General features: G+C 38.6%; 1 protein-coding gene across 8 annotated transcripts in view; it reads right to left on the reverse strand.

Annotated features, from left to right (window-relative positions):
- The window catches only part of MTUS1 (microtubule associated scaffold protein 1), a 115,933-nt gene that overhangs the window by 19,047 nt on the left and 70,998 nt on the right, over positions 1-25,888 (reverse strand). For 7 of the 8 annotated variants that reach the window (XM_030271178.4, XM_072928245.1, XM_030271177.4 and 4 more), the window contains one exon: positions 8,783-9,000. In XM_030271178.4, the coding sequence (XP_030127038.4) occupies positions 8,783-9,000 (218 nt within the window). Of the gene's footprint in view, positions 1-8,782; positions 9,001-12,609; positions 13,365-25,888 lie in introns of those variants that run through there. The other variant, XM_004174814.5, reaches the window with a different exon arrangement.

Genomic DNA, 25,888 nt, shown 5'->3' on the forward strand with positions numbered 1-25,888 from the left:
GGTTTTGCTACAGCTTGAGATTCAAACAGACCAGCCTGGGGTCATTTTAGATACAAATAAGGGTGAGGACATATCACTGTCTGAACAGTTTCCATTGCTCTGCTTTGAAAGCAGGAAGCTCTACAAAAGCCCACATTCCAGAATGAGCAAGAGGGATATTTGTGCCAAGCACACAAACAAACAGCCTTCCTGGCTACATACCTATACCAAATCTTCACATAAGACAGACCCAAGTTACCTCCAAGACATCAGGTTCTGAGCATTTCTCAAGCTAGAAGAGGCGGGCATTCCTCGAGTATGCCACAGCAACTTTGCAGACCACAAATACAAGAGCATGAAGTTTTACAGCAAACTGGCAACTTTGTATTTCCTTGAGAGCATATGCAACTAGCCAGACTGACCATTCCAGGTTTCCTAGCACACTCCTGCTCCTGGGCCAGGTGGGGTGATGTTGGTCTGGGAGCCCATGCTCTGCCTGCAAATCAAGGCTTTGAGAGCCACAGATAGGCTATGCCTGGTCAAAAAGTCCTAATCACCTTTTGTAAGTTTTTCCTCCATGTTAAGAGCTGCAAGTCCTTCAACAGTTAGACAGTACAAAAAAGCAAATCATGGCCGAAAACAGGTTTTGAGTATGTGTGTCCAAATAAGCTAACATTGCCCAATCTGGTAGTAATTATCCAAACATCACAGTTCACATTTTAAACAAGCACATTCCTTTGGGAAACAAAATATATACTCTTTTGGAGCTGTACTAAAGAAAGAAAAATTTACAAGAACTAATAACAAAAAGTTTACATTTGCATACCAAAATACAGTAATTGCTTGCCTTTTTAATTTCATGTAGCTTATATCACATTGATATCTATGTGATAAGCCACTTGCCACAGTTGCCTAGTCTACCTCAGTAACAGATTCAGAAGAAGCATTATAAATTGCTGCAACAAAAACTGCAAAGCATTGGTACGTTGCGAAGGAAGAGATACAACTCACTTTGAGGCCATGAAATACCCCAGGGAATCAGGCAGGGTTGTGGGAATTTTCCCATGACACAACTGGGACAGCCATCCTGGAATGTTCATCTCAGTTGGGATGCAAGGTGGTCCCTGCCCAGGGAAGGTGGAGAAGGGCTCTGACAATGCCCGTACGAAGCCCCTGCAGTGTGCAGACAGGACGGGCAGCTCTGAGCCTCAGGTGAAGTGCAGCAGCTGAACCTCTCACTGGTGTAACTGGCAGGTGGGAACACCTCTGACTGGGAAGGCTGAATCAGCCTTCTAGCTTCCACCAGCAATACACTTCACAAACAACTAATTTAAAGACTCAGAACTTAAAGGAGTAGAAAATTAAGTGTTAAATATAAAAGCATTGCGATGCTTTTTTCAAAAAGCATTTTATTATAACGGACTAAATAAAATTTGTTCAGAGTGCATAAAACAAATTCATCAATGCAAAGAACGGAAGCACTTAAATGTGTTTTACTCCCATACACAGGGCCAAATTAATTCTATTCTTGGAAAGAAGAGTCTGGTTTTTGTAAGCCATTTACTGTCAAACCAAACCACAAGCACTTACTCCTAAAATTTAACTAAGAAATGCTGAGCATTTTAAAAATCTAATAAATTAGTTTAAATAAATTAGTAAATTTGCAAGCACTTCTGTAACACGTATGGCTACACCCTACTGGAGATGTGCTGAGGTTGTATGGAAAAAAAATCATAATTTAAATATTTCTTAATATCTCAGTTGTCAACAAGATGGCTTTCTCATCCAAGGAGATACTCCTCTTGGGTACAAAGCATTAGAAATTTATGTCTACTCCATCCTTGTGCTGCTCCAGTCATAAAAAAATTATCATCATTTGCTGTAGTGTAGAAATTGAGTCACATCTTTGCATAAACTCCAGTCACTTGTGTGTCATCAGCTACAGCCTGGAGGTAATTAGGAAGGGACAACAAAAGAGCCATTCATATCCGCTTTGAAGTATGACATTAGACTTGAGGATTTTGGTCCTTATACCACAGAATTTCTACCTATCCCTGTTCCTTCTTTCCTAGCAAAATCCAGTCCTCTAAGTAAGTCTTCTCATTAGATATTAGCAATTTTAGAAATTGATTTCTTATAAAGTCACCTCACTTAACACTCCCTTGCAATGTCAGTTCCTCTGCATCACTCAACGCAAAGGCAAGCTAAAGACATGAGCCAAGGAAGCAGTACAACAAACAGGATTTACACTCTGCTCCATGCATATTTTTGAAAGCAGCAGACTATTATTGTGATAAAATAAAAATGTCATTAACCATCTCAAATCAATAAATATACAATGAAATTAATGCTTCTAATTTACTCATGGCCTCATTTGTGTTAAACACTGCTTCTTACCACATGACATATGCCATCAGTTTTCACCTTGACATACTTCAAGCAGAATTAAGACTCAGAATACAGCATTTACATGATTAACTGATAGAGATTTACTGCGATTTGTAATTTTTTATTCTTTTATCTACTAGGTACATCTACGGAGAATCAGATACTTTTTCCCTGATGTTTAGTGTATGAAACACTAAAGCAGAAAACACTAAAGCAGAGAACCAGCCAAACAGGATTCCTGTGAGTCACTATGTACTTAACACATTTACTTGTGAGCTCTTTATGCTTTTGCAAGCTTTACATAGGATCTTAGACTCACATGGGTTCTTTGTTTTCCAATTTAGAAGTCATGCCCACCTTCATGCAATAGCCCTGCAAAGACAGGTCCAGGTGTAATAATTGGGCTATTTATTTTTACTTCTCTATAACAGCCTGCTTGCTACTTTATACAGCGTTTCTGACTTCTTATACTGAATGACTCCTTCTCTCCCTGTAGAAACTCTAGTCTCATAAAAACTAATCCTCATCCAAGCAATTACTTATTTCTCAGTATTTTGTTAAAGCTTTCTGTCGCAGTCCAACTCATCTGAATATGACACAGCAGCCACCAGATACCATATAACTTTGAAAAGTTCTAACGTCGCTATTTTTCTCACGTCTATAAAACTGTTACTACTATTATAAAGTTATTCAAAATGTAATAAGAGCCTATGCTTGAGCATAATATTAGACTATTAATTTCATTTTTAAGACTGTTTAGAATTTCACGTGAAAAAGTAGTAAAAATCAAGAAGGAAACAGGACTGAAACATATTTCTTTCTTTCTTCTACTAACTGCTCCCTTAAATTTTGCAATAGATGCCTCTATTTTGTGCCTCTCATTAATTCTGAAGCTTCTTGAAAAAAATGAATTACAAGAAATAACAAGGTAGTCATGAAAATCAGGTTCTTTGTGGAAAGCAGCACTGGTTGCCTGAAACATCAAGTTTGTTTCATTAAAAAGTGTCTTTTTCCATGACACCTTTTGATAGGAGTAGCTATAGGATAGGACTCCCAATTCTACTCAGCTGTAACCCGTTCTGAATACCCAGGTATACCATTTAAATTGCTTAACTGACACACCTTCTAAAAAGTTATTTCCATCAGAGCCTAGTTTCATAGTAATTAATGGATTAAAATGCTTTTCTGGATGTTAGAGCTCCCAAATTTTCAATCTGTTGCCAAAACATTCTTGTTCATTCATACCATGTTTTATAGAGACATTGAGAATCATCTGAAACTTCCTTGCTTTCCAACTGCTATCCATCAGACACAGGCTTCTAGAGCCTAGGTTTTCTCTGCAGGGGCAAACTACTGTGGTTATACTCAAATACTCTCTGTTACAAACCAGAAAATATTTGCATTCCTCAAAATCAGGATATTACATTTTGACTTCTGACTTTCCTTTTTTTTTTTAAGTAAGCACAAAAAATATCCCAATTACATATCCTTATTCTCTCTCATAAAGAGTTATGTCCATATTTTGGTAAGTCAGATACATCTGCAAAAATTCTAATGACAGCTGGCCAAGTTCAATGTTAAGTTCTAGAAAATCAAAACTACAAGTTTTACTCAAAGACAGCTGCTCTAAACAACAGGACTTATAGGTCAAAGGGTATGACTGTTTCAAAACTCCTGGGGTTTAGTGATGCAATGTGTACTTCTGCTCCTTGATTTAGATATGCATTTCTCATTTGATAAATATAAACATTTTCTGCTGAACTTCCATGAAGGCCAGGACAAACATTTCAGATAGATGTGTTCATATGTTCCGAAATGGAAAAAAAACCCCATTTTAAACTGCTAAGTTCCCAAGGAAACTAGTATCTTGACTCTTAGAGTCATGTACATGTCAGGAAATGCCAGTTACAACAGGTCATATACTAATTAATTTCTATTTCCACCTAGAAATGCTGAAGCCCGCTCAGTCACACCATTTCTAGCACATTTCTCATGTTGTTTCCTGTGTCACATCCACAACTGGTGTTACCCACACATTACTGTCAAGGCTCTATACCCTCTCAAATGGCCTTTTCCTCTACTAAGGAAACTTCTTAAAGATGGCACCACAACATTCCCAAGTCTGACCAGTAAATAGCAGCATTCCCATGACCATACCAAGAAAAGCACAACAGTGAAATTGAGTTTATTTTCATCTCTATAGTACCCTGTTTCACAGATATATATTTGAAGCCCATTTTTATATCAGAATCTGCAGAGAATTACTGAGATGCTTAATTGGATTAATTTATTAAACTAGAAAAATAAAAATGGATATTCATAACTAAACATTTTACCATGTGATTTTTTAAAACAGCTTAGGTAGTAGTTCTGAATGTAGCAGTTTATGCACTAAAATGAGAAGATGAAATATCTGTCAATTCACACTTTGAACAGTTACAAAGCCATTCTAACTACACATTACCCTTTCTTTTGACAGCTAAATCTGCCATAGACAGACAGATTTAAAACCAAGCTAGTATCACATTACTAAAACAGTCACCCTCCAGTCCCAAAGATGTAGGAGTTCCTACACAGCAGTGAGCTGGAGGTTAGAACAGCCCAGCTGCAGGGCTCAGAGCCTTGGGGGGCAGCCCTGAGGCAGGAAAGGGGCTGAACACCTCTCAGGAGGCAAGAACCAGAGGTTCAGGCAGGAGCTGCCACAGCCTCAGCCTCATCGACGGATGATGTACTCGGGTTTTTTGCTTCTCAAAGGAGCAGCTGGCTCTTAGCCACAGCTGCAGACCTCCAAGGCACACATTCCCACCCCACCCCAGCACTGGCAGTTCTTCACTTCCACTCCTTCCCACTGCGAACCACTGCACGGGGACATACCCAAAACACTTTTGACATGGACAGACTTGTAAAACTAGAGCCATAGTAATTTTTTTACTGGCTTCCCAAAGAAACCCAAGCATACACAAGGGCTAGGCAAGAGAGGGGAGATCTCCAAGAGTGGCATCCCCAACCTGACTTACCACAGATAGGCTAACCACATATTTAAAGCATCTGTGAACATATCTCTTACTAAAGGGACAAAACATTCAAAATGAATACTACCGAAAGTTAAAAGATCAACTCAAATCCAGTAGTGCAAATTTCAGAGCTCAGTCCAGTTGAAGGTTAATGGAAAACTGCTTTCCTTGGCACTTCATGTGCTTATTGTAAATGGCCAATTTCACCATTTCCTCTGTACTGCCCATTTTTAGTTTCTTGTTTGAACTTAAAAAACAGGAAAGTAGTCATGAAGTAACGGGAATTACCAGGGGATCAGAGAAAGCACAGTACTCTTTAGAAAGAGTCAACTTGCTTTTGTGATTAGTGTGCAGTTTAACATGTGTTCCTATCACTGCCAGCACACACACAGCTGTCCAACAATGGAAAAACTCCGTGTTCTCATCAGCCACACCGTTCATTGCCATCAAATATTCTGGACGCCAAGAGGTTTTCCATCTAGCATTAACCCAGTGCAACAATAGCTCCTGCGAGGTAGAAATCAGACTTTTAGGATTTTTTAACTTTGAAGGGTTTTGGTAAAGGTAGCTAAGCATAGACACTCTCCCCACCCTCCCTAAAGAAACACCAACAGATCAAGTGGGAAGGTTTTATCAGAAGCAGCTGTTACTATTGACAGCTCCAAGGTAACTCTTGCAACAAACAGGTTTGAGCTCAGGGTTTTTTGACATTCCTGCTCAGCTAGAAACATCAGAGCAGCATTGCTCAATCCCATTTAACCCTTTGACAGCAGCCTCTCAACCTCACTCCAGGGCTAGCTGCAGTTTTGACAGAAGTCATTGCCAGCAAGTCCTGATTTTGTTCACAGCTAAATTCCACTTCAAATGAACTCTTAAGAAACAACTTTAATCTTTTGTGCAGAAGCACATTGGGAACTCTTGGGGGAAAAAAGAAAAAAACAACATGACAATAAAACCAAACAAATCTAACAGCGAAATTGTATCCCAGTCACTTCAGCTTTGGAGCTAATGCAGGAGAAGGTGCAGCAGATTTTGCCAAGAGGCTCAAGTGGGATGCCCAGCCTTGAAGTGACCCAAGTGCTCACTCCAGTACTTTACTTCATTTGGCCAGGCAGCCTGTCCTTCACCCCATCTCACCCTCACACTGGCTCTGACCAATTGCTAGGACAATCCACATCACCACCTGGCAAAGAAATGCTCCTTGGCTGGTTTAGCTTTCTGGTAGTGGCAGGCTGAATTGGCTTTCTGTAAGAACAGAGCAGCACCAGAGGAGCCCAGAGCAGGCCCTCCCTCTGGTCCCAGCAAGCTGTTTCTTAGGCTGCATCAAGTCACTTCACACTTGCTCCAGTGGGAAGAATGTTCCTCAGCTTTGTTCCGCATGTAATCAGCTAAGTATGGTTTTTAATTTTTTTTAAAAGACAGAGAAGCTGAGGCTACTTTCATTTGGCTCTGCAGTAGTTAAGCTATGAAAACCTACCTCATGAGTTAAAGCCTAACTTGAAGTTTTTCTCTGAGTTTATCCAGAGTTTGAAAACTACATCAAAGGGTTCCCCAAGTGATACTTCAGACAAATAATCATACGGGCAGCCAAGATTGTTAGCTATACCAGACTCCACCCCTCACCCTAAAGGAAAAAAGTCAAACGAAACTAAAACTACTCTTCACAGTGTTCCCTTGAACAGTGAGATGCTTCAGGATGTTTCCCACAGCTAACTAACAAGTAGTATTTATTCCTTATAGCACCAGAGCAGAGTCCTTCTTATCCCTATGGCACTCCTACAAGAGTAAAGCAATAATTCTTCAGCAAGTATCTTGTTTTACCCCAGGAAAGGAGAGAGCAACCTCAAAGTCAATAACTGGTATGAAAATACATCAGTGTGTCATATCTAGCTCAATTTCATGTGTTCAAACTTAACTGTTCAAGATCACTGATTTTATATAATTTCACAGAAATATTTTTTTCCATCTGCAAAAGACTAACAAAGAGGAATAAGGAGCAAAATCATCCTTCCATACAGTTCTCTTCTCCATGCTTCAAAATCACTTTTTCCTTAATTAAACCCCTGAATATTCTTAAGAAACACTCAAATTTAGGCTAGAGCAACCTATAAAATAGCCTAGAAGGCGCAAATTAGTATTATGGGCTGCTTCTTACTAAACATGACATTTACAAAGTATTTGCAAGTTTTAAAATGTTGCAATAAAAATACTGGTGAGAAGAAACTAGGCCAAGACATTTAATTGTAAGAGTTACTGACAAAAGCAGGTGTGCTTATTCTACCGTAATTAGAAGTTTAGCAGTGAGAATTTCACTTAAAATTTCACAATATCATGTTAGATGACAGGCATCCAAAAATCCTGTATCAAATTGCTTTGAAGATCTCAAACTAGTTCCTTAGGCAGAGAAAGGTGTTTCAACCGAGAGTTTAAAAAAACCCAACCAAATCAATCGCAGAAAACTGGCTAAGAGCCACTGCTCGTAGAATTGAACAGACTAAGAGAAAAATGCAGTATTTTTAGATTAAATGAAAGCAAGCAGAAATTATCCCATGAGAATGTTACATTTCTGCTAGAATACTAAGACAATTTAGTGTTTTTTTGTATACCAGACTATAAAACCACCACATAGCAGAAGAGTTGAAATGAAATTGATACCAATCTTAGAACTTTAGTTATAAATGTAAGATAAATGGCTATTAAAGCCTGCGTCAGCTGTGCAGTATAAACTCATAACTGTTATAATTTCCTTGACTTCACATTTCTATTTTCTCAAAAGTTTTCAAAGCAGATCAACAGTTTCTAGTGCAGTACCAAACTGATTTAAGTCAATAAATATTTCAAACAGATTAGAAAAATTAAGATTAAGCCAAATCCGATTCATTCCACTCCATAATTCCAGATGCACTTCTGTTTTATTACTAATTTTAAGACATCATCAACAATGCAGGATTCAAAACTGTAACAACTCAGACTTTATTCTGAGTAGCTCAAAAACATACCCACCCCTTAAGTACTCTTCCATCCAATGTCAGATAAGAAAGCAAAGCCACGTAGATTATCTGCTGAAATTAGTCCTTCCTACAAGGGCAGAACTTGAAGTACATCCTTGGAAAGCTACTCAGCCCTGAAGGACTCTCTGACTACATTTAAAAACTCTTTTAAAGAGCATGTGAAGCATGGAGAGGCTACAATGCCCAGTGTCATGGGTTTGATTCTTTATCTAGCCAACTGATGCTAAAAGTATAGATATATATATCTACATATAAAAGTATATACAGGAAAACAGAAACTACTGGAATGGAAACACAAAATTTACTATCAGTATATTAATATTTTCTGAAGCCCTTGCTGAGAAGAGTACAAGCAATTAAAGCCAAAATTGATGAGCTGTGAGTTTTTACCTCAGACTGCAGGTGCTGGATGACAACTGTTAATGCTTCAAACTTCTGGTTACTGGACGTCAGGAATTTTTTCAGCTGCAGGATGATTCCACTTTGGGTCTCACATTTTGTTTTGTACTCTATCAACTCAGCTGCTTTTGTGCCAGGTGAACGTGCATCTGTGGAAGCTTGAGTCCGTATACACGAGCTCTTGGTACTCCGCTGCCTGCCCTTGTCAACTAAGAAAACAAAAATAACAACGAATCAATATGCATTTCATGCTGAAATCTCACCAAAATGTAAAGGACTGGTGCAAACAGAGTAGTTATAAATTCCTACAAGTGCTTGCTGAAATACTAACTAGGAGAAAGGGTTATTTCTGTAGCATTGAGAGCAGGTACTATCAATTTGTTGATTCCTAACACCATAACCTCGGATATGGTGTTTTGTATTTCATCCTCACCTTCTTGTGTTCTGTTGCATACTTTTCAGCATACCCTTCACACTGGGCTTTGAAAAAATACTTTTTTAAAATGCAAGATCTCTGTCCTCCTAGCTATTCAGTAATTTGTTTCTAACATAAGAGTTGTCTTCTTTTGTCTGCAAAATGGAATTTATATTTCCTGCACTCTAAAGTACTGCTGAATATAAAACAATTTTCTCTACATTTCCTTTGTTATTTTTCTTCCTTTTAAATTTTTAATTTTAAAAACTCCCCTTTCTGCAGCTGAGGCCTGAGCTTTACCAGCTAGAGGTCTTGCAGCATTTCTTAATGCTAGCAATTTTCAGTCACAAGGATAAGACTTTAAGAAAGCTCTAAAATGTAATATATTTCAATATATATTCACAGTCCTGAAATTACATTATTGATTTAATATTCTTAATTTTGTGACAACCTCAATGCTTTCACAGTACACAATCACCTCATGTCAGAGGAAACCATATTACATAAATCAGCACTTGACTTGTTAACACTGTATTTTCAGGTTTCTCTGCTGCCTCAGACTGGAAAGGGAGTACAGTACTGCTGTGCAGATAAGGCCAGTCTTACCCCCTTGATCACAAAGGGAATGAGCAAACAATTTTGCAATAAAAGGCTGATGCAATAGATAAATATCCCTTAGCAATTTAATGAAGACACCTAAGCAGATTATTTTGTACAGTTTCAATTTAACAAGATTTCTTCATGATAGAGTGAAAAAACCTGAGAAGTGAGATCTGAATAAAAGAAAGATAGGAACATGCAGAAAAAAAATAGGGGACAAACTAAGCAACAAGACTCAATCTTTTCCGAATCCCAAGCACCTAGTTTGAAGGTTGTCAAATGACTCTAGAATCATCCTAGCAGTGTAAGGTTCAATCTCACAACTAAAGAAAGTATTAAGAACTAAAGCTTTGATTCTTAGTTAATGTTAGTCTGACTGACATATCAGCTGTTGTATTAATACATCGGTCTTCCACAGCCTACATTTGTTTTTAAAGTCTTTGAATAGTTTTTCTGTTCAAAATACTAACACCTTCTATGCCTTCCTTACTGAGCCTGGTATAAAGTGCCTCCTGAGCCTATTAATTTTCCAGATAAATCTCCTCTGGGCAAGATTTTCTGCTAGTGAGAGAATTGTCAGCATATCGTGCTTTATAATGTTCAAATGCTCTCGTGATCTTGGGAGAGTTCCCTACACTTCTGCTCAGAGATGCAGACTGTTAAAGACTGTTAAAGTTAGAAACATACCAATGTGCAGTTTAATATTAGAGCTATTAAAAGGTGTATCAACCCAAATCAAAATACAAATCTGTAGGACAAAAGCATCGAGCTTGGCTGCCAGTTCTAGTTATTTTTACCACTATTTGACTAACACGACCACTTCTTTTCTCACTTTTCTCACGAAGTCTTTTGAGTAGACACTTTTACACAAATGCCAGTTCACATCTGAGAGCAACTGTGTCAAATTTCCAGCAATCTTATGGGCAATACTGTGTGTAGGAAATACTGGTTACCTTCTGAAGTTCCTTCAAAAATCACAACAAATAATAATCAAGAAGAGAGGGAGAAAAAAGAGCAGGGGCTAGCAAATAAACATGTAGAGTCAATTCTTCCCTTCCCTACTGCCTTACATACTCCTACTCTCTCATATATTCCACCTCCCTTCCTGAATGCTCCACTTATGACAAATAGAGAACTGGAGCATTATTCTTGATGTAAGAGTATTGGGTAAATTCGCTGATACAGACGCTAGCATCATAATTTAATTAAATATTTGAAATTACTGTTACAATCATCTGTAGGACACTGACAGAGCTGTGTTAAACCTGAACAATTGCAGACAATTTTTACTCTGGGAAAAAATTACATCAGTTAGTTACCTAATGAAGAAGTTTCATTTAAATACAGTGATACAACAGCTAACTACAAATGACAAAAGGCTCCAAATACTCATTGTTTCCACAGTTCAGCCAGCCCTTATCACTTTGTCAGTTTCATACCGCTGCTTTTATCCTGCTGCCCAGACCACCAAGTATTTTCCAAGAAGCTCAATCAAGCATCCAACCAAGCCAGCCCTTGATATTATACTAAAAAAAGCTGAACAAAAAACATGCATGAAGTGAAACTCAGTGACATTCCTGTTGGCAATTTTATCACAGACATGTGCTATACACAGCCACTTCAAATGCTGAAAAGCATGAGCCCTCTGTAGCATGAACTGCCTCTACAGATTAACACCACTGACACTATGATGTTTATTTATGGCCTAGGTACCTCTGGGCAATGACAGATCGTTTCCAGATTTGTATAGAAGGCATGCTGTGGTGTCAAAACAAAAGCCATGCTTTCATTAAGACAAAAGCATCATGAGTCTGATTACTGATACCACCACATCAATGACAGAGTCTAATTTAAAGACAGTATTGGTTAACAGCCCAAGTCCTTGTCACTTGGGCCTGTTCACCTGCCACCTCTATACAGTCACACTTGTAACGCAGAACAATTGTCACCTTTAAATGAGGTTCTGGACTCCTCTCCAGCAGGCTCAAAACCACGTTTACCCAATGTAGCTGGAAAGCTTGGTTTTGGAAGACAGAAAATCAGATTTTCAAGTACTGCATGTAATACAGTAACTGGACAGAATCACCATCTAAAGTCATATCCTTCTTCACACCAGAAAAGGGAAAAAAAAAAAACAAAACCAAACCAAACAAACAACAGTGATTTTGCAAGACTAAGCCTTCATTGAATCATTCACAGAAGATTTGATTTGGATCTTGGAAAAGCTCCACAAATTCTCTCACTCCTCCCACAGCCATTATATAGATGGTACAGCAGCTGACTCCAGTTCACTGGGGAGAGCATTAGACAAAAGGCTCCACTCCAAGCTTCTCCGTGAGGCAAACTGTTTCTCATGCATAGCTTCTCTAGTTAATAGCTGTTCAGAAGCAAGAAATGCACAACTGTCAGTACACAGGGTATGTTCCATAAAGCTACATTTAGGTGCTAGGGTTCTGCCAGTACTTGACACAGTGTTTGTCTGCCTGTCTACCTCAGAGCTTGCACTGTGCTACTGGTTTCCTGAGACTCCCTATCTTGTGCATTATTGCTGGATTACCAGAAAAATTTCTGACATTTTTGGTTTTCAGAACCAAATCAAAGCCTTCCTTTGCATATCATGTACTAGGAAGGTATGTGTAGTAGTATCTACACTAACTAGAAATGATTTTAAGCAAGACATTCAATTTCTAAAAACCATTACATTTCTTAAAAGCATTCAAAATAGACTAAACAAATTTCTTGACAAGCACAAATAGAAACAACCTCACTCCTCTCACCACACTTACAGTCACAATTGTCTTACCCCCAAGCACCTTCTTTTCACATTCATCATCCAAACTGTTAGCTTCCACAGGTCTTTCAAAACCCACATGCGTCTGGTGTAAGCATTTTTCAAAGAAAAATCCTTGCTCAACATTTTCTCTCATGGGAAGATGTAAGCTGGTAAAAAATTTCTGCTTCTCCTCCATTTTCTGGAAAGCTTTGTCTACACATGTTAAATTGGTGCTCACTTCTTTGATCAGTAAGTACAGATCAGCCTGAGTATTTAATCGAGCTTCCATTTCTTCTCTTACTCGCTGGATTTCCTCAAGCACAGTTCTTATATCCAAGTGACTGGACTTCACCTCTGCTTTGATATCTTCTTTCACCTGTTGCTGGCTCCTTTGTAATGCTAACACCGTTCTGATTTCCTTCTGAGATGTTTCCACATCATGCTTTAGTGCCTTCTGCCCAGCCTGCATTGCCTCCTGGCTAGCTCTCACTTCTGCCAACAGAGCAGCAATGCACTCCATCCTGATCCCACAGGAGTCGCAGGACCTCTTCCAGTGTCACAGCTTCCACGCAGTTAGGGACATCTGTGAGACAGTATCAGACTTCCCTGGATGGCAAGTGAGCTAGCACACAGCCCTTGGGATGGTATCCTACCACAATTTCACCCTGCAGTGAAAGCACTTGCTAAAACTCTCATACAAGGTGAGCCAAAGGCATTACATGAAAGACTTCAACAAGCAGGGCTGTAGTCAGAGCTCCTTCTCAAGACTCAGCCAGAGCACTAATCAGTTTAATTGGCAGATTATGCCACACCTGAATTTTTTAAAATCTTTTGCTGACATCACTGTACGTGGGACGTCACCCCAAAAGCCACTCCCAACAGTCATTTGATCTGTGCATCAACCAAAGTATGCCTGGGCATCAGGAACCAGTTCTGTTGCAACGCAGCCAAACACTCTGCGAGAACGCAGTGGCCCTTCCTTTGCGACACAAAGGCTCAAAGGAAGCCTGAATCGCCTGCAGGAGCTGAAAGCCAAACACTTCAACAGTGTGTAGTTATTTCAATTGTATATTCAACAAGCTGATTATGCATCTGTCCTGCTAATATGAGGCTCAGGTATACATCTGTGGACACATTTGATAATGCCCCACTCTCACTGAGTCCTCTCTCTATTCACACAGCAAGCAATACCCTTCTGGCAATCTCTGGAAGAACATAGTTCCTGAGGAAACCTCTAATCCACAAACAATAAAGGTTTATCACAGCAATACAGGAAGATTGACTAATGAGATATTTTTGCCATGTTAAGGAGGCCACGGTAGCCTGGTTTAGCTACCAAGTGTTAACTCTTCTCTGGAAAAGCTAAGGCTTCTTATTTTTAAGCACAAAACTCTTAATAGGTCTAGGCTCCATGTGAATACAGGTAGATAATGGCACCAGGCTGTTAGCTGTTGTGTTATACAGCAGTTTAGTTACTCAGTCACTGGATTCAGTTCGGAAAAAATGACCAATACCATGTAGATATTGGTCTACAGAAGGTGTCAATCCCTGCTTTCAAAGAGGTGAGCAAGTAGAACCCAGCAGAACAGCACTCAGACCACACAAGATGGAGCTCAGGAGAACTTATACACCACACCTTTGGTCCTGTCATGACTCCAGGATCCTTTCAGAGGCAGTTGATGACCCCAGAGCAGAAACCCATGCTCTCTGTCAATAACTGCAATAACTCCCATCAGCGTTGTTTTGGGCTGGGAAGCATCACTAGGAATGCCAATAGCCCATGCATGCAGAAATCCAGAATTTCCAAATCACCAAAAGGCCAATCTCGGGACTCCTGCCTTCAGTGAAAGTTTACTGCTGGTTTGCCAGTGCTCCTTCTACACTAGTCCAGGCATGAATGGGACCAGGAAGGTATCAAAGATTCACCCTCCACACAGAGCACCTCATGGCTCGCAGGTATTCCTCAACTCTTTTACTATCATAGCCCCTGGAAAACACAAAGTCGATGCTGAAGGTTTTTTCCCAAGTCTCCGTATTACCTGCCAGAAAGCCAGATATGGACTTTCGGATGGGATTTCTCAGCACAGCTACAGGTCACAGGTATAGTAGTTTCTTCCCCTTTCAGCTCCCTGCCCCATTGCCAGATGAATAGCTATCCCAAGAGCTCCTAAACATTATTATTCACACAGTCACCACTAAAGACTAGCACATGGGTTACAGAAGCCCAATCTGAAGTTCTGAATCCAGGTAACATGTCTGACAAAAGATTTAGGTAGGTGAAGAGAGCCAGGTAAGAGCAATAGCAGTACTTCTGTATCCCTTGACCATCAACTGCAGTAATTCAGCTGAGCAGTATAAGTTTTCACTCCACTCTTCACCATACCTTAGCGGTTCCTAAAAATCTCAATTGGTGAACCATTTGCAAAGACCTTGTCAGACAGCAAAATCCAGCTGAAATTACTTCCACTGGTTCTGCTGCAATACAGCTGAGAAACAGGTGAAAGGGAGGGTATTCCCAGACTCATGGATGTAACCTCCAATTTCAAAATCTTCCTAGTAACTTAAGGCAGCTAACACGAATCCTGTGTTTATACTAAGATAAATAGCTCAAGTGCCATCCTGCATAATTTCACTTTCTGATAATTTTAGAGATATAGTTACACAAAGAGTGATTCCATGAAGCAGCGCAGTTAACAAAACACAAAACCAAAAAACCAAAACACCCACACCAAAAAAAAAGTTTTGGGGTAAAAAAAAGTCTCCAACAGAGACCCCTTGGTCCCTCTGTAGTGGAACATGTTGCTGCAGATACTGACTTAGAGCAGAATCCTAACTTCCTAACTACAACATCAATGAGTGCTTGAGGGAAGCCTTTCTCTACATAAGGTACACTGAAAGCCTGGCTGACAAAGCTCAAGTGACTAAATCAGGTGCTGTAATTGTCATTCCTGTCCAACACCACCAAATCCAAAAGCTGCAGCCTCCTTTCTACAAGCATGTGCACCCACCCTAATTGCCAAGTGTTCTCTGCTATAATGTAATACACTGAAGAAAACCTGTCCTTGGAAGCTGGACTCTTGCTCTAGATGAATACATTAATTCTATCCAGAATGCAGTCAATGTGTTTGGTATCTTCCTCACTTAAACTAAGATGGGCTGATTAATCTTAAGAAATCTTTGTCAATTTGTAAAGATCACCCTGTTGACATAGATTTCAGACAGATTTCCTTTACTTTTCTCCACTCCGGAAGACACTCTTTACAGTCTTATCTAAAATTAAATTTATAGGTTAATATTACAAAGCAAATTTTAAGTCCACAGAAGTTGCTGCTACTCCGAATTTTACCACCTGTCTCTCAACAAGAATACTTGATAGCTAATGACAGATGGAAAACATTTTATCAATGTCCAAGTTTCAGAACCTAGAATCCATTGTCTCAGAATTACCCATTTCACCTACTGTACATCACCTTCTGCTCCAGCTAAGATGTCTCTATCCTTGATGCATCTCAAGTGTGTTAACAGTTTTTCCTGTTTAGGGAAAAAAACTCCAGATTTCACAGACTAATATGGATCAACCACTGTTGATGATTTCCTCTCAAAAGCACATTAAGGGTTAGGGCGGAACAAAAATAAATAAAATAAATAAAATCTGATCTATTTTGTGTGAGATATGTTTGAGGGATTTTTGGGTATGTCTTTTGTTTTGTTTTTAAGGTATTTCTTTCACATTACAGAAACACAAAAATCTTTTAGACAATTGCCAACCGGCAAACACAAAACACCTACAGCTCTAATTATGTCTTCCCCCCATCACAATGTGTAGAAGTTATTTGAGCAATGCAACAGGAAGACTGAACAGTCATTTAATCTTATGGCTGTAATTTTAAAGTTTGCCTTGTGACAAGCTATGCCCATTAGGAGAGAACAACTTAAGAATATCCATACAAATAAGGAAGCTGCTGGGTTTAATCACAGTAGTATGCATCATGTTTGAGAGGACTTGGAAATTCAGCTAGCTGTAAATCACCACCCTAAATTCTTCCAAAACTCCTGCTCTGGGCTACAATATAACCCAGGTCAAACAAATACACAGGGATAGCAGTCACAAAACCAAATAATTGGTGTCTGCTGAGGGCCTGGCAAGGCTGGACTTGGATGGAAGTCTTCAAACCCCCGAGGCCCTCCACAGCTTGGTCAACTGTACTTTTTGCCTGCATCCATCTTGGCAAGTGGTGAACACACACCCTCCTCCTGTGCATCTCACAGTCCAGGTTGGTGATTGTACAAACACAGACTCCTGAAGAAGTGATGTTTTGTTTCTAAGCTCTGCCTTAGGCCTGTCTGTATAAGCTGGTGCAGACAGTTCCAACTTGCTCTGTTCAAACTTCAAGCATGCCAGTCAGGAGCCAGTTCTAGTTCACAGCAAAGAGACTTCATTCTTCAGAGTTGTACCTGGATCATATGCTGAAATGCTTAACATGCTGTACCTCAGAAACTTCTTTATCTGTGGTCTTGTCTCAAAGCAAATGGATGAAGAGAAACAGCACTTCTCACCTTGCATCTCCCCCTGCATCAACATGATGTGAAGCCCAAACCAACAACTAAATGCTTCCTAAAGTAGTACAGCAGCTCTCTTTCCTCTGCTCTTACTGTAACCTCTTGAGTTTCTCTTCTTTAACGTCTAGTACTAGACCATGTCCAGGAACACCAGCTTATTTCAGATGTCATCAAATCCTTTTCAAGTTGTTCTGAAGAAACCAATCAACCACCATTAAGAAAGATGCAAGAACTGAAAAAAAAATTAACTGCAGGCAGGTGAAACCTGACCTAGATGCTTAAACTGACTCAGCAGGAGTAATCTCATGGCAGAAATCTCTCTGCCTTTTCTTCTCCAGGGGTATAAAGGTTCTTCAGTATGTATTTTTTAAATGCTGTACAGCCTGGAGGCGGAGGGCAGAGTCATCACATATTATTTTAGGCATTCAGTTTGAAGCAGTGTTCCTGAAGTCTCTGTCTATCCTCACCCGCTGACTTTATTACAACACTGACTAGTAGCCTCAGTGCAACATTTTAAATCCATTCCTTCCCTTTTCATTCCCCATTTCCAGCCAGAACCGGATATTATTTTTATACACGCAGTAATGAAAAGGAAAGGGAAATCTCAGAAGTATTTATGTTCTTCTAAAATCTCAGTATGGTTCCCATAACATCTTTTACTTTATGTACCACAGGTGTGTTTTACAGAAACACTAGTTGGACTTTGAACACCTACTATACAGTGATTTTGCCTCTGCATTCACAATGTATTTTGTCAAGTTTACAGGAACTGTAATATGTAGAACTGAATAAAGTCTTCATAGCTTAGTTGGTTAGAGCATGGTTCTATTGACAGGGTTGTGGGTTCAATCCCTCTATGGCCATTCACTTGGGAGCTGCACTCAATGACCCTTGTGGGTCCTTTCCACCTCAGAATATTCTGCATGTTTGTGTGTGATCTAGCTAGTAAATAGCAAGCACGAATATGAGTCACATGTTTACTACAAAGATAAAAATATTAATAATCTCACCATACATTCAGAGATGACCACAAACAAAACAAACAAATTTGGAATGCAATGCAATTCACAGAAAACAACTCTAACATTCACCAGATAGGGCTGTCCTGGTTATTTTCCAAACAAACAAGGGTGATACTGATGCTTGATTTTTTATTTTTTTTTTTAGCTTCTTCTGAACTAGGACAAAGCCTAACACATGTTAATTATCCATACAGTGCTACATACCACTCTCTGGGGAGGGGGAAAAAAGGAAGTTGGTAGAACTAGTTTATTGTACTAGAAAGCCTAGAACATGGATGGTTTGATATGAGAGGGATTGACCATATCTACATTAATGAAATTACTTAATCCACCTTAAAAAAAATCCAATGTCCTCCAATTCTAATGAAAAATATGACAACAAGATGGAAAATAATTGCATGAGGATATTACAGTGCGCCGATGCTTTGGCCAATGAGGATTGAATTAAAGACTGAACTATATCTCAGTGTATTATCCTCAGTTTAGGTATCTAAACACTGCTACATCAGTTCATCATATACATTACAGGCATCCTTAAATCTTTGAATTTCCTAACTTTAAAGTATACAATATACTGGAAGTTATACTTATTTTACATAACGGGTTTATGTTTCAGTAAGTTTCTAGTTCAGGTATTTCTCTCATTAGGCAAAGAAACATGTGAAGCAGTTCTCCTTTTTCTTATAGTTGCAGCTGTGTCTTGTCATTGATGAAGTACAGATTTTCCCAAAAAACCAAACCCACGCATGGGTCCCTAAGTCCTGTACAAATGTTGCTCCTTACTGTCTGGTGCCCTCTACTGCTTCATCGCAAGTACAGGATATGCCACATTTTTGCCCTTTGTTCTGCAGCCTCTGTCCACAAAATCAGGACCCAGAGTCATTTGGGACAGGGATCTCACCATGATTAGGTCGTACTATTGGCAAACCCTTTCCAGACCCAATGAATTGTCTCCCCAGTACAAATCCCAATCCCTTTGTTTGTCCATATCCTCCTTGGACACACTCAGAGTGTGTGTTACAGACATGTAGAAAACCCTCACACAAGACCCAAGAGCAGAACAATGTCAATACAGGTTTCTTCCTGTTCGAGCCTTTGCAAAGATCCCAGCCCTTACACATTACCACAGGTGAGATTGCTGAAACACAGCCAGAAAGGAGGAAGCCATTTAACTGCAACACTTGAATCCTTCTTTAATACTACAGTCCACCCCACCTTGCTCAACATCAAGAATATAGGGCTGGAAAAAGCCTCCTGAAACCATTTACATCACTCCTTGTTGAAGCAAGGCAAACACTACCTAGACACAAAAGGCATTTCACCAGACTGCTCAATTGTTTTACCTCAAGTGTTATCACAAAGAAGGTTAAGACTTGCTGCATTTTTTTCATTGCATTCAACTTCCACATGAAACCCAACCTGACTTCACATAGATGAAATCACTGACTTGAGTTTTTCTTCCTGCCACATTTCACACAGGTACTAAAAGGCTAGCTGAGTTTTCTCTTCTGCTCTCACGCACGCAGAGCGGTCTCCAATGTTCTGGAAAGTCATATGTGAGAACAGCTTAATTGTTTTTCAATTACTTTTTAACACGCTTCCTTCCAAAAGAGCTGGCAAGCATTATAAATTATGCTAGGGATAAACAAAGTGACTGGGAGAGACACTGTTACTTCCAAATCCAAGTAAGATAAGTCCACAGACTTAATTTTTTGCATCATAAATTAAATCTGTATCTACATACAAAACTTGGCTTCAACAAGCCAAGAAACGACTAGGAAGAACTCCAAACAGGACTCTTATAAGTATATACAATTAAGATTTTAAATTTGCAAACTACTTTCTGCTAATGTATGACAGAGGTCTACTTTGTTGCAGTAAAGACAAAGAAAACCAACAAACCAATCAACCCGGAACGAATTTGAAATTTTGACTGAATCACTGAACTTCACTTTGTCAACTGTGCCTGCTTCTAATGCAACATGGTAATTCTTTCTTTCCAACCAACATATTAGCTAATGGTCAGAAGATATACTAGCTCAGACTAATAATGCTAGATTCAAGAACTATTTTTTTTTTCTCAGCTATTCAAAGTCCTTCAGAGAAGAGCATATGTAAGACTTAGTAATTTGCAAGGAACCATAATCTTCCCTTGAAAACAGCTGTACAAAGAAGAGACTTGAAAAATACATTTTTGACCACAAGACTAGTACATAAATATGCAACATTTTTCCTTGTGCAGTATCTGCAGCTATCTTGGACAGAGAGGACAGAATGGCTTTTTGTTTGAACTCAGAAGCTATTTCTAATCACACTAGTGTGAGCTGATGTTCTATGACTCTAACAAATGTCACTGAGTTAACTATGGCATTGAAATCCTGCCTAAAGGATATTAGGGAAGAAAAAGTAGGGCAGACAGTGGGAATTTATAGAGCCTCCAAAGCCTTGCCTGCATTATTGCCTTGTACCAAAAGTCTTTCTGAAGCTGAAACACATCTTCCTGTGCTCATGAAACTCTACAGCCATTTAAAAGCAAATTCAGATTAAAAATCAAATTCACTGATAAAATTCATTAAAAAGCAAGGTGACAACTCCCCTAAGCATACAGGAAGCACTATAATCAGTGCTAAGTTATCCAATATAATAATATTTTATCTACCAAAAGATCACTAGGAAGTTCAATTCTAACATTTTCCTCAAAAATTTGATGGCCCGAGTTTGCAATATCACATTACAAAACAAATAATTAGCATCCAAATTCTTTTTTTTTGGTACATATAGATTCACTTTGTAAGAGAAGTCCAAATTTCTGAGTATAAAATAGAGTATAAACCAATTCAGAGACAAAGCAAGTACATGATTTTTTTCCCAAGGATTAATGAAAAAAAAAAAAAATTCAGCGATGATATAGGCACGACTAAGCTTAAAGGTTGGAAATTAACTAAGAACAGTAAAGTTTACAGTAACTGATCAAATTCCCAAATCCCTTCAAGAATCAGTCCTAGCACTCTTAGGGGCTATGCAGAAAACACTGATGAAGTGGTTTCAACATTGTTGACTGTGGTATCACTCAGTTACTTTGCTCCAATCATGACCTTGATTAGTTTTAATCACAGCCCAAAATGGTAACCCAGCAGGCTGCTCCTCCCCAGCTGCACTAATTTCATTTGACAAGTTCAGGATCAGCCCCAGATTTAGTGTTTTCCCATGACTAAAAAATAACCAAGCAATTACTTTACAAAAAATGTTAATTTGTACCGTCATTTCTACACAACAGGGCAGAGACATACCATTACCCTCTTGGCAGATGACTACCTTGGTATGACAAGATCACGTTAGGGAAGTTGCAATAAACTCTTCTGTGCTTAAGTAAAGGATTAACTATTTCTACATTGTTTTCACAGCTCAGTTAAGACTCTTGAGTTACTCTAGATCAGTCCTGATTTTCTAAAGCACTAAAAATGTTTTTTGCACATAATCACCCTCACTGGGCTGGTTCACACAAGTGAAAGTCGTTTTTCTAATTTGAAGTTTAAGCACTTGTGCTTTTCATCCTTTTGATTACACATATCAGCACAATTAACATTAAGTCCCTGAAGAATAAAAGAAAATTTAAGCTATCAAAATTAACTCAACTTTAGGAAGATGTATTTAAGGAGACAGCAGCATAGCATGTTTTAAGGAACACCAACACAGATGAACAAGTGTCTAAAACTAAACTCAAAAGGCTACTTAAAGCTACCCTAGCAGTGAAAAACAATTTGCTGGTCAACAGAATAGAACAGCATCTTAATAGAAGCACTTCAGTTGCTGCTGGTTAAAATCATTCATGTGAATTCAATCTTCCATGCTTCACTGCAAGTTCAAGACAGAAAATATTGCATCTCAAGTGCCTCATATCAGCTCTAAGTGCTACTGGAACTCCACATTTCCAAAAGACTCACAAAATGCGCTTATATAGATCTTGGCCGTCACCACATCAAGGACCTATTTGTGTCTTTCCTGTCATGTTAGGCAGTTTTCCTGCTATTAAACAGCAAAGATATCTCCCCAGGGACATGCCTGGGACATTGCACACCATTGTTTCAGGAAAAGCCTAAGTACAACATATCGGAACCTATTTGAAAACATCTTGCCAAATTGAAAACAAAACAGAATGGGGCAACATCCAGCACTTTCATTAGCTAAAAATATGTCTCCACCCTTTGAGAGGCACAAAGTCCTTCTGCTGCTTGCTGAGCAGTTAAAGGACTTCTCTTTCCAGCCACTCCTAACCAAGCTGCACAACTGACGACCATTTTGGCAAATATTGCCTGACAGCTACCAGTGCTTCCCTCAAGGAGGGACTGCTTGTCATGCCTGCTGCAGAGACCAACCAGTTCCTGTGGAGAAGGTTTAAAACATTCAACAGATCATTCCTTGAACTTAATGTTCCCCTGAGTCTCTTCTGTTCAAGCCAGCAAACTGCAAAGATGGCAGACAGATTTTTGCTTAACTGGGTGGTGGGCTGGGAGGGAGGGAGGGAGGACAACAGAAATCTTCTTGAGGAGCTGATACCTCAGGTAAGTGTGGTGTTCACTGGGGCATACCCATAACTTACCACAAGGACCAAAGCCCGTATGTGAGGTTAATCCTCAAGAAAAATCTCCAATATGAGCACCTTTACTTGTGCCACTAACAAAGGCAGCAAGAAAAATATTCACTGCACATTACACACACATCTTGCTTTCCTTTACCTTCAATCCTAACTGAGGTCCCTCCTGAAATAAAGAAATACAGGTTTAATAGGGTGATGCAACTAATTTCATATCAGGACCTTTTATCTTCTTAATTGGCAAAATGCCTTAACTTGATAAGTGAGTTAAGCAGGTGGCAGATTGTACAGTAATATATGTGGAAATAAGCAATCTTTATTATATTTGTTACACAAAATAGGTATGTTTAAGTCTAAGAAAAACACATTTTTTCTAGTCTTCTGTTTTATTTGGAATAGAATAATTGCAACTGGCTTTCTAAGAAAGTTCCCTTATTCTTTCACAGGAAACACTTCCAATAATCCTGTTTTACAACTTTAAATAGCCGAAAAGGCTTAGCACAAAGTCTATTCTTGTAATAAATACAAACATAATTTTTTTTATAATTTAGATGCTTCTGATGCAAGCAGTATCTGAGAGTCTAAAATTATTATTACAGAAGTTAAGCAATAAATGAGTTCCATTTGTAATACTGTGACTTTTCTACTAAAGGACTGCTAGTTCTTTTTGAGAAAAGAATGAGCTTTCATTAAAAGAATTTCACCACAGATGTTCCTAGCTGCTCTATTTTCTGCCTAACCAACAGAAGTATTTCCATCAGTCACATACAAACTGCTTACACAAGAATCCTGAGGAAGATCTTTTACTTGCTGTAAGTGTACAAGCAGCACATTATAATGACAAGAAGTAGTAAATATAAATTTAACCAGGAGATGAACACAGGACTCCAGGTTATTTAATGCCCTTGCTACAATTACTAAACATCAGTAAAGATGATACCAATAAAATGTTTGTAAATAGCAACTGTAAAGCAACATCATGTCCAGATACAACTCAGGCTTATTTAAGGTGAGTTATTTCCACATTTAAGTATATAGACAGCTGAATTAAATGGGATGTTGGTTTGTTAGTTTTTTGGGGTTTTTTTTACATTATTTTAAGATGTAAGTAACACTGTCAATACATTCATTTTTCAGCAGATCAAATACTATTTTGTTGTCCCTGAAAGAGACAGAACAGAAACAACACTCCATGACCTGTTGGTGGATATGGTTAGAAAGGTGCTGGTGATAGTGCTAACTTTTTTAGTTGTTAACAGTAACAACTTTTAATTTGTTACTGTTTAACTGTAACAACACTATTCCAGCTAGACTGCTTGACCAGATGAGCCTTCACAGATTTTTCTTCTAAAAGACAAGCCAAGAGAGATAGGTCTGCTTGCAAATAATTTTCCAAATAAGTTAAATTTTGGCATGATATTGGGAGAAACAGTCAAGAGCTGTTTCGAACACCACAACTTCCCTAAAGACATCAAATCCATCACCTTTAGACTCAGGTTATTCCTATGCACTGCAATACCGAGAGATTACAATTTTTTAAAATAATAAAAATACTAGCACTGCTTCACTACATGATATTAAATTAATAGCATATCTTTATCAACAGAAATCAACATTTCTTGCCATTCATGGCAGTGAGAGTAGTAACTGTGGTCCCAATCTACACATTACTTAACATAAAATGAAACTAACTAGAAATGGAAAATACTCCTTCACACATCAGTTTTCTGTGCCAGCAAAGAAAGAAGGGTAACACAAGACAGTGAGACAATTGGCTGAAACCACTCAAAATGTTGCATTCTACATTCTACCACTGAAATTTCATGGTATGTTCCTCAAAAAAAAGCTGTATATTTTAGAAAGTTCAGATTAGAAGGACTGAATAAGTAGTAATACTTAATTTGTCTGAATGCTGCAAGCCATTTCTATTATGGTAATAGATTTATTTACACAAACTGCAAAACTGGAAGAGGCAGATTTTAGAAGCCCAAGCCTCGTTTTACCACACTGGAAATCCTCTGAAGTAATTTAAAAGCTATTCAAGTTTATAAGTGTAAGTGTAGCTGTCTGGCATTTTCAAACCCTAACCTACTTCAGAGCAATAGATCTAGCAGCCAGACACTTTTCACCTATTAGGTATGTCATGTGAGAAAAAATGCACACTTAGAATGCAGTGGTACTACTAGGGATTATTTGTTATGTCTTTTATATTTACTCTCCAATTAACTCCAACAATTATATTTACTCTCCAATTTTCTTCTATGAGGTAGAGCTTGAAGCAACAATTCTATTTATTTCATACTGGCAAATACTTGGGGTATCCTTCACATATAATTCATCTATTTAATGAAGGAATAACAAAATCCAACATCACTTGCTACAGTGGAGTAGAATGTAAGTTGCTATGCATCTGTTTTTCAGTAGCATACCAGTTGTTCCTTCTTAGATTTTTTGGGGCAAAGCTCCCCATTTAAATTCTTTTCTATACTTTATTAAATATATGCACAGGTTAAATGTTAACATCACATCAAAGTTACTCTGTTTTGACTCTGCCATGTTTTTTTGTTGTGTTGGAGAGTTTCTTTTGTTGTTTGGGGGGGCAAGGTTTTGAGTGGGTTTGGCAGATCCTTTTTGCTACTGAGGCTACATTTTAAATTACTAGTTCTATATTTTATAGCTATTGTAAACACTTCATTGGATGAGACTTGCAGAGAGTACAAACTGTACTTACAAACACTGAAACACAGAGTCATGACACCTGAAAATAAGAATCTCCATTTAGTTATCATGTACATGCCTACAGAATCTATGACCTATTAAGACTAAAATCAGGCACATCAGGCAGGTCATTTAGTACCCAGTCTTGAATAGATTAAGTCAGGAGCAGAATGTCATTGACTTAAACAGGAACATGATTAAATTCAAAATCCCCCATGACGAATGGTTTCCAGCTATTCAACTTCTTTTGCTCTGAACAGATAAGCTGGCTTTACTTCTGAACTATTTTGTTGCTTGGTGGGTGACACAAATACTTAACATACTTGTCCTGTATAAAATTTCTCCAGCAGACTTCTGGATTTAGAATACTTAATAGGATTCAGTGTGCTGGGTATCTTTCTATGGTGCTGTATTA

This window comes from Taeniopygia guttata, chromosome 4 (assembly GCF_048771995.1).
Source record: "Taeniopygia guttata chromosome 4, bTaeGut7.mat, whole genome shotgun sequence".
NCBI lineage: Eukaryota > Metazoa > Chordata > Aves > Passeriformes > Estrildidae > Taeniopygia > Taeniopygia guttata.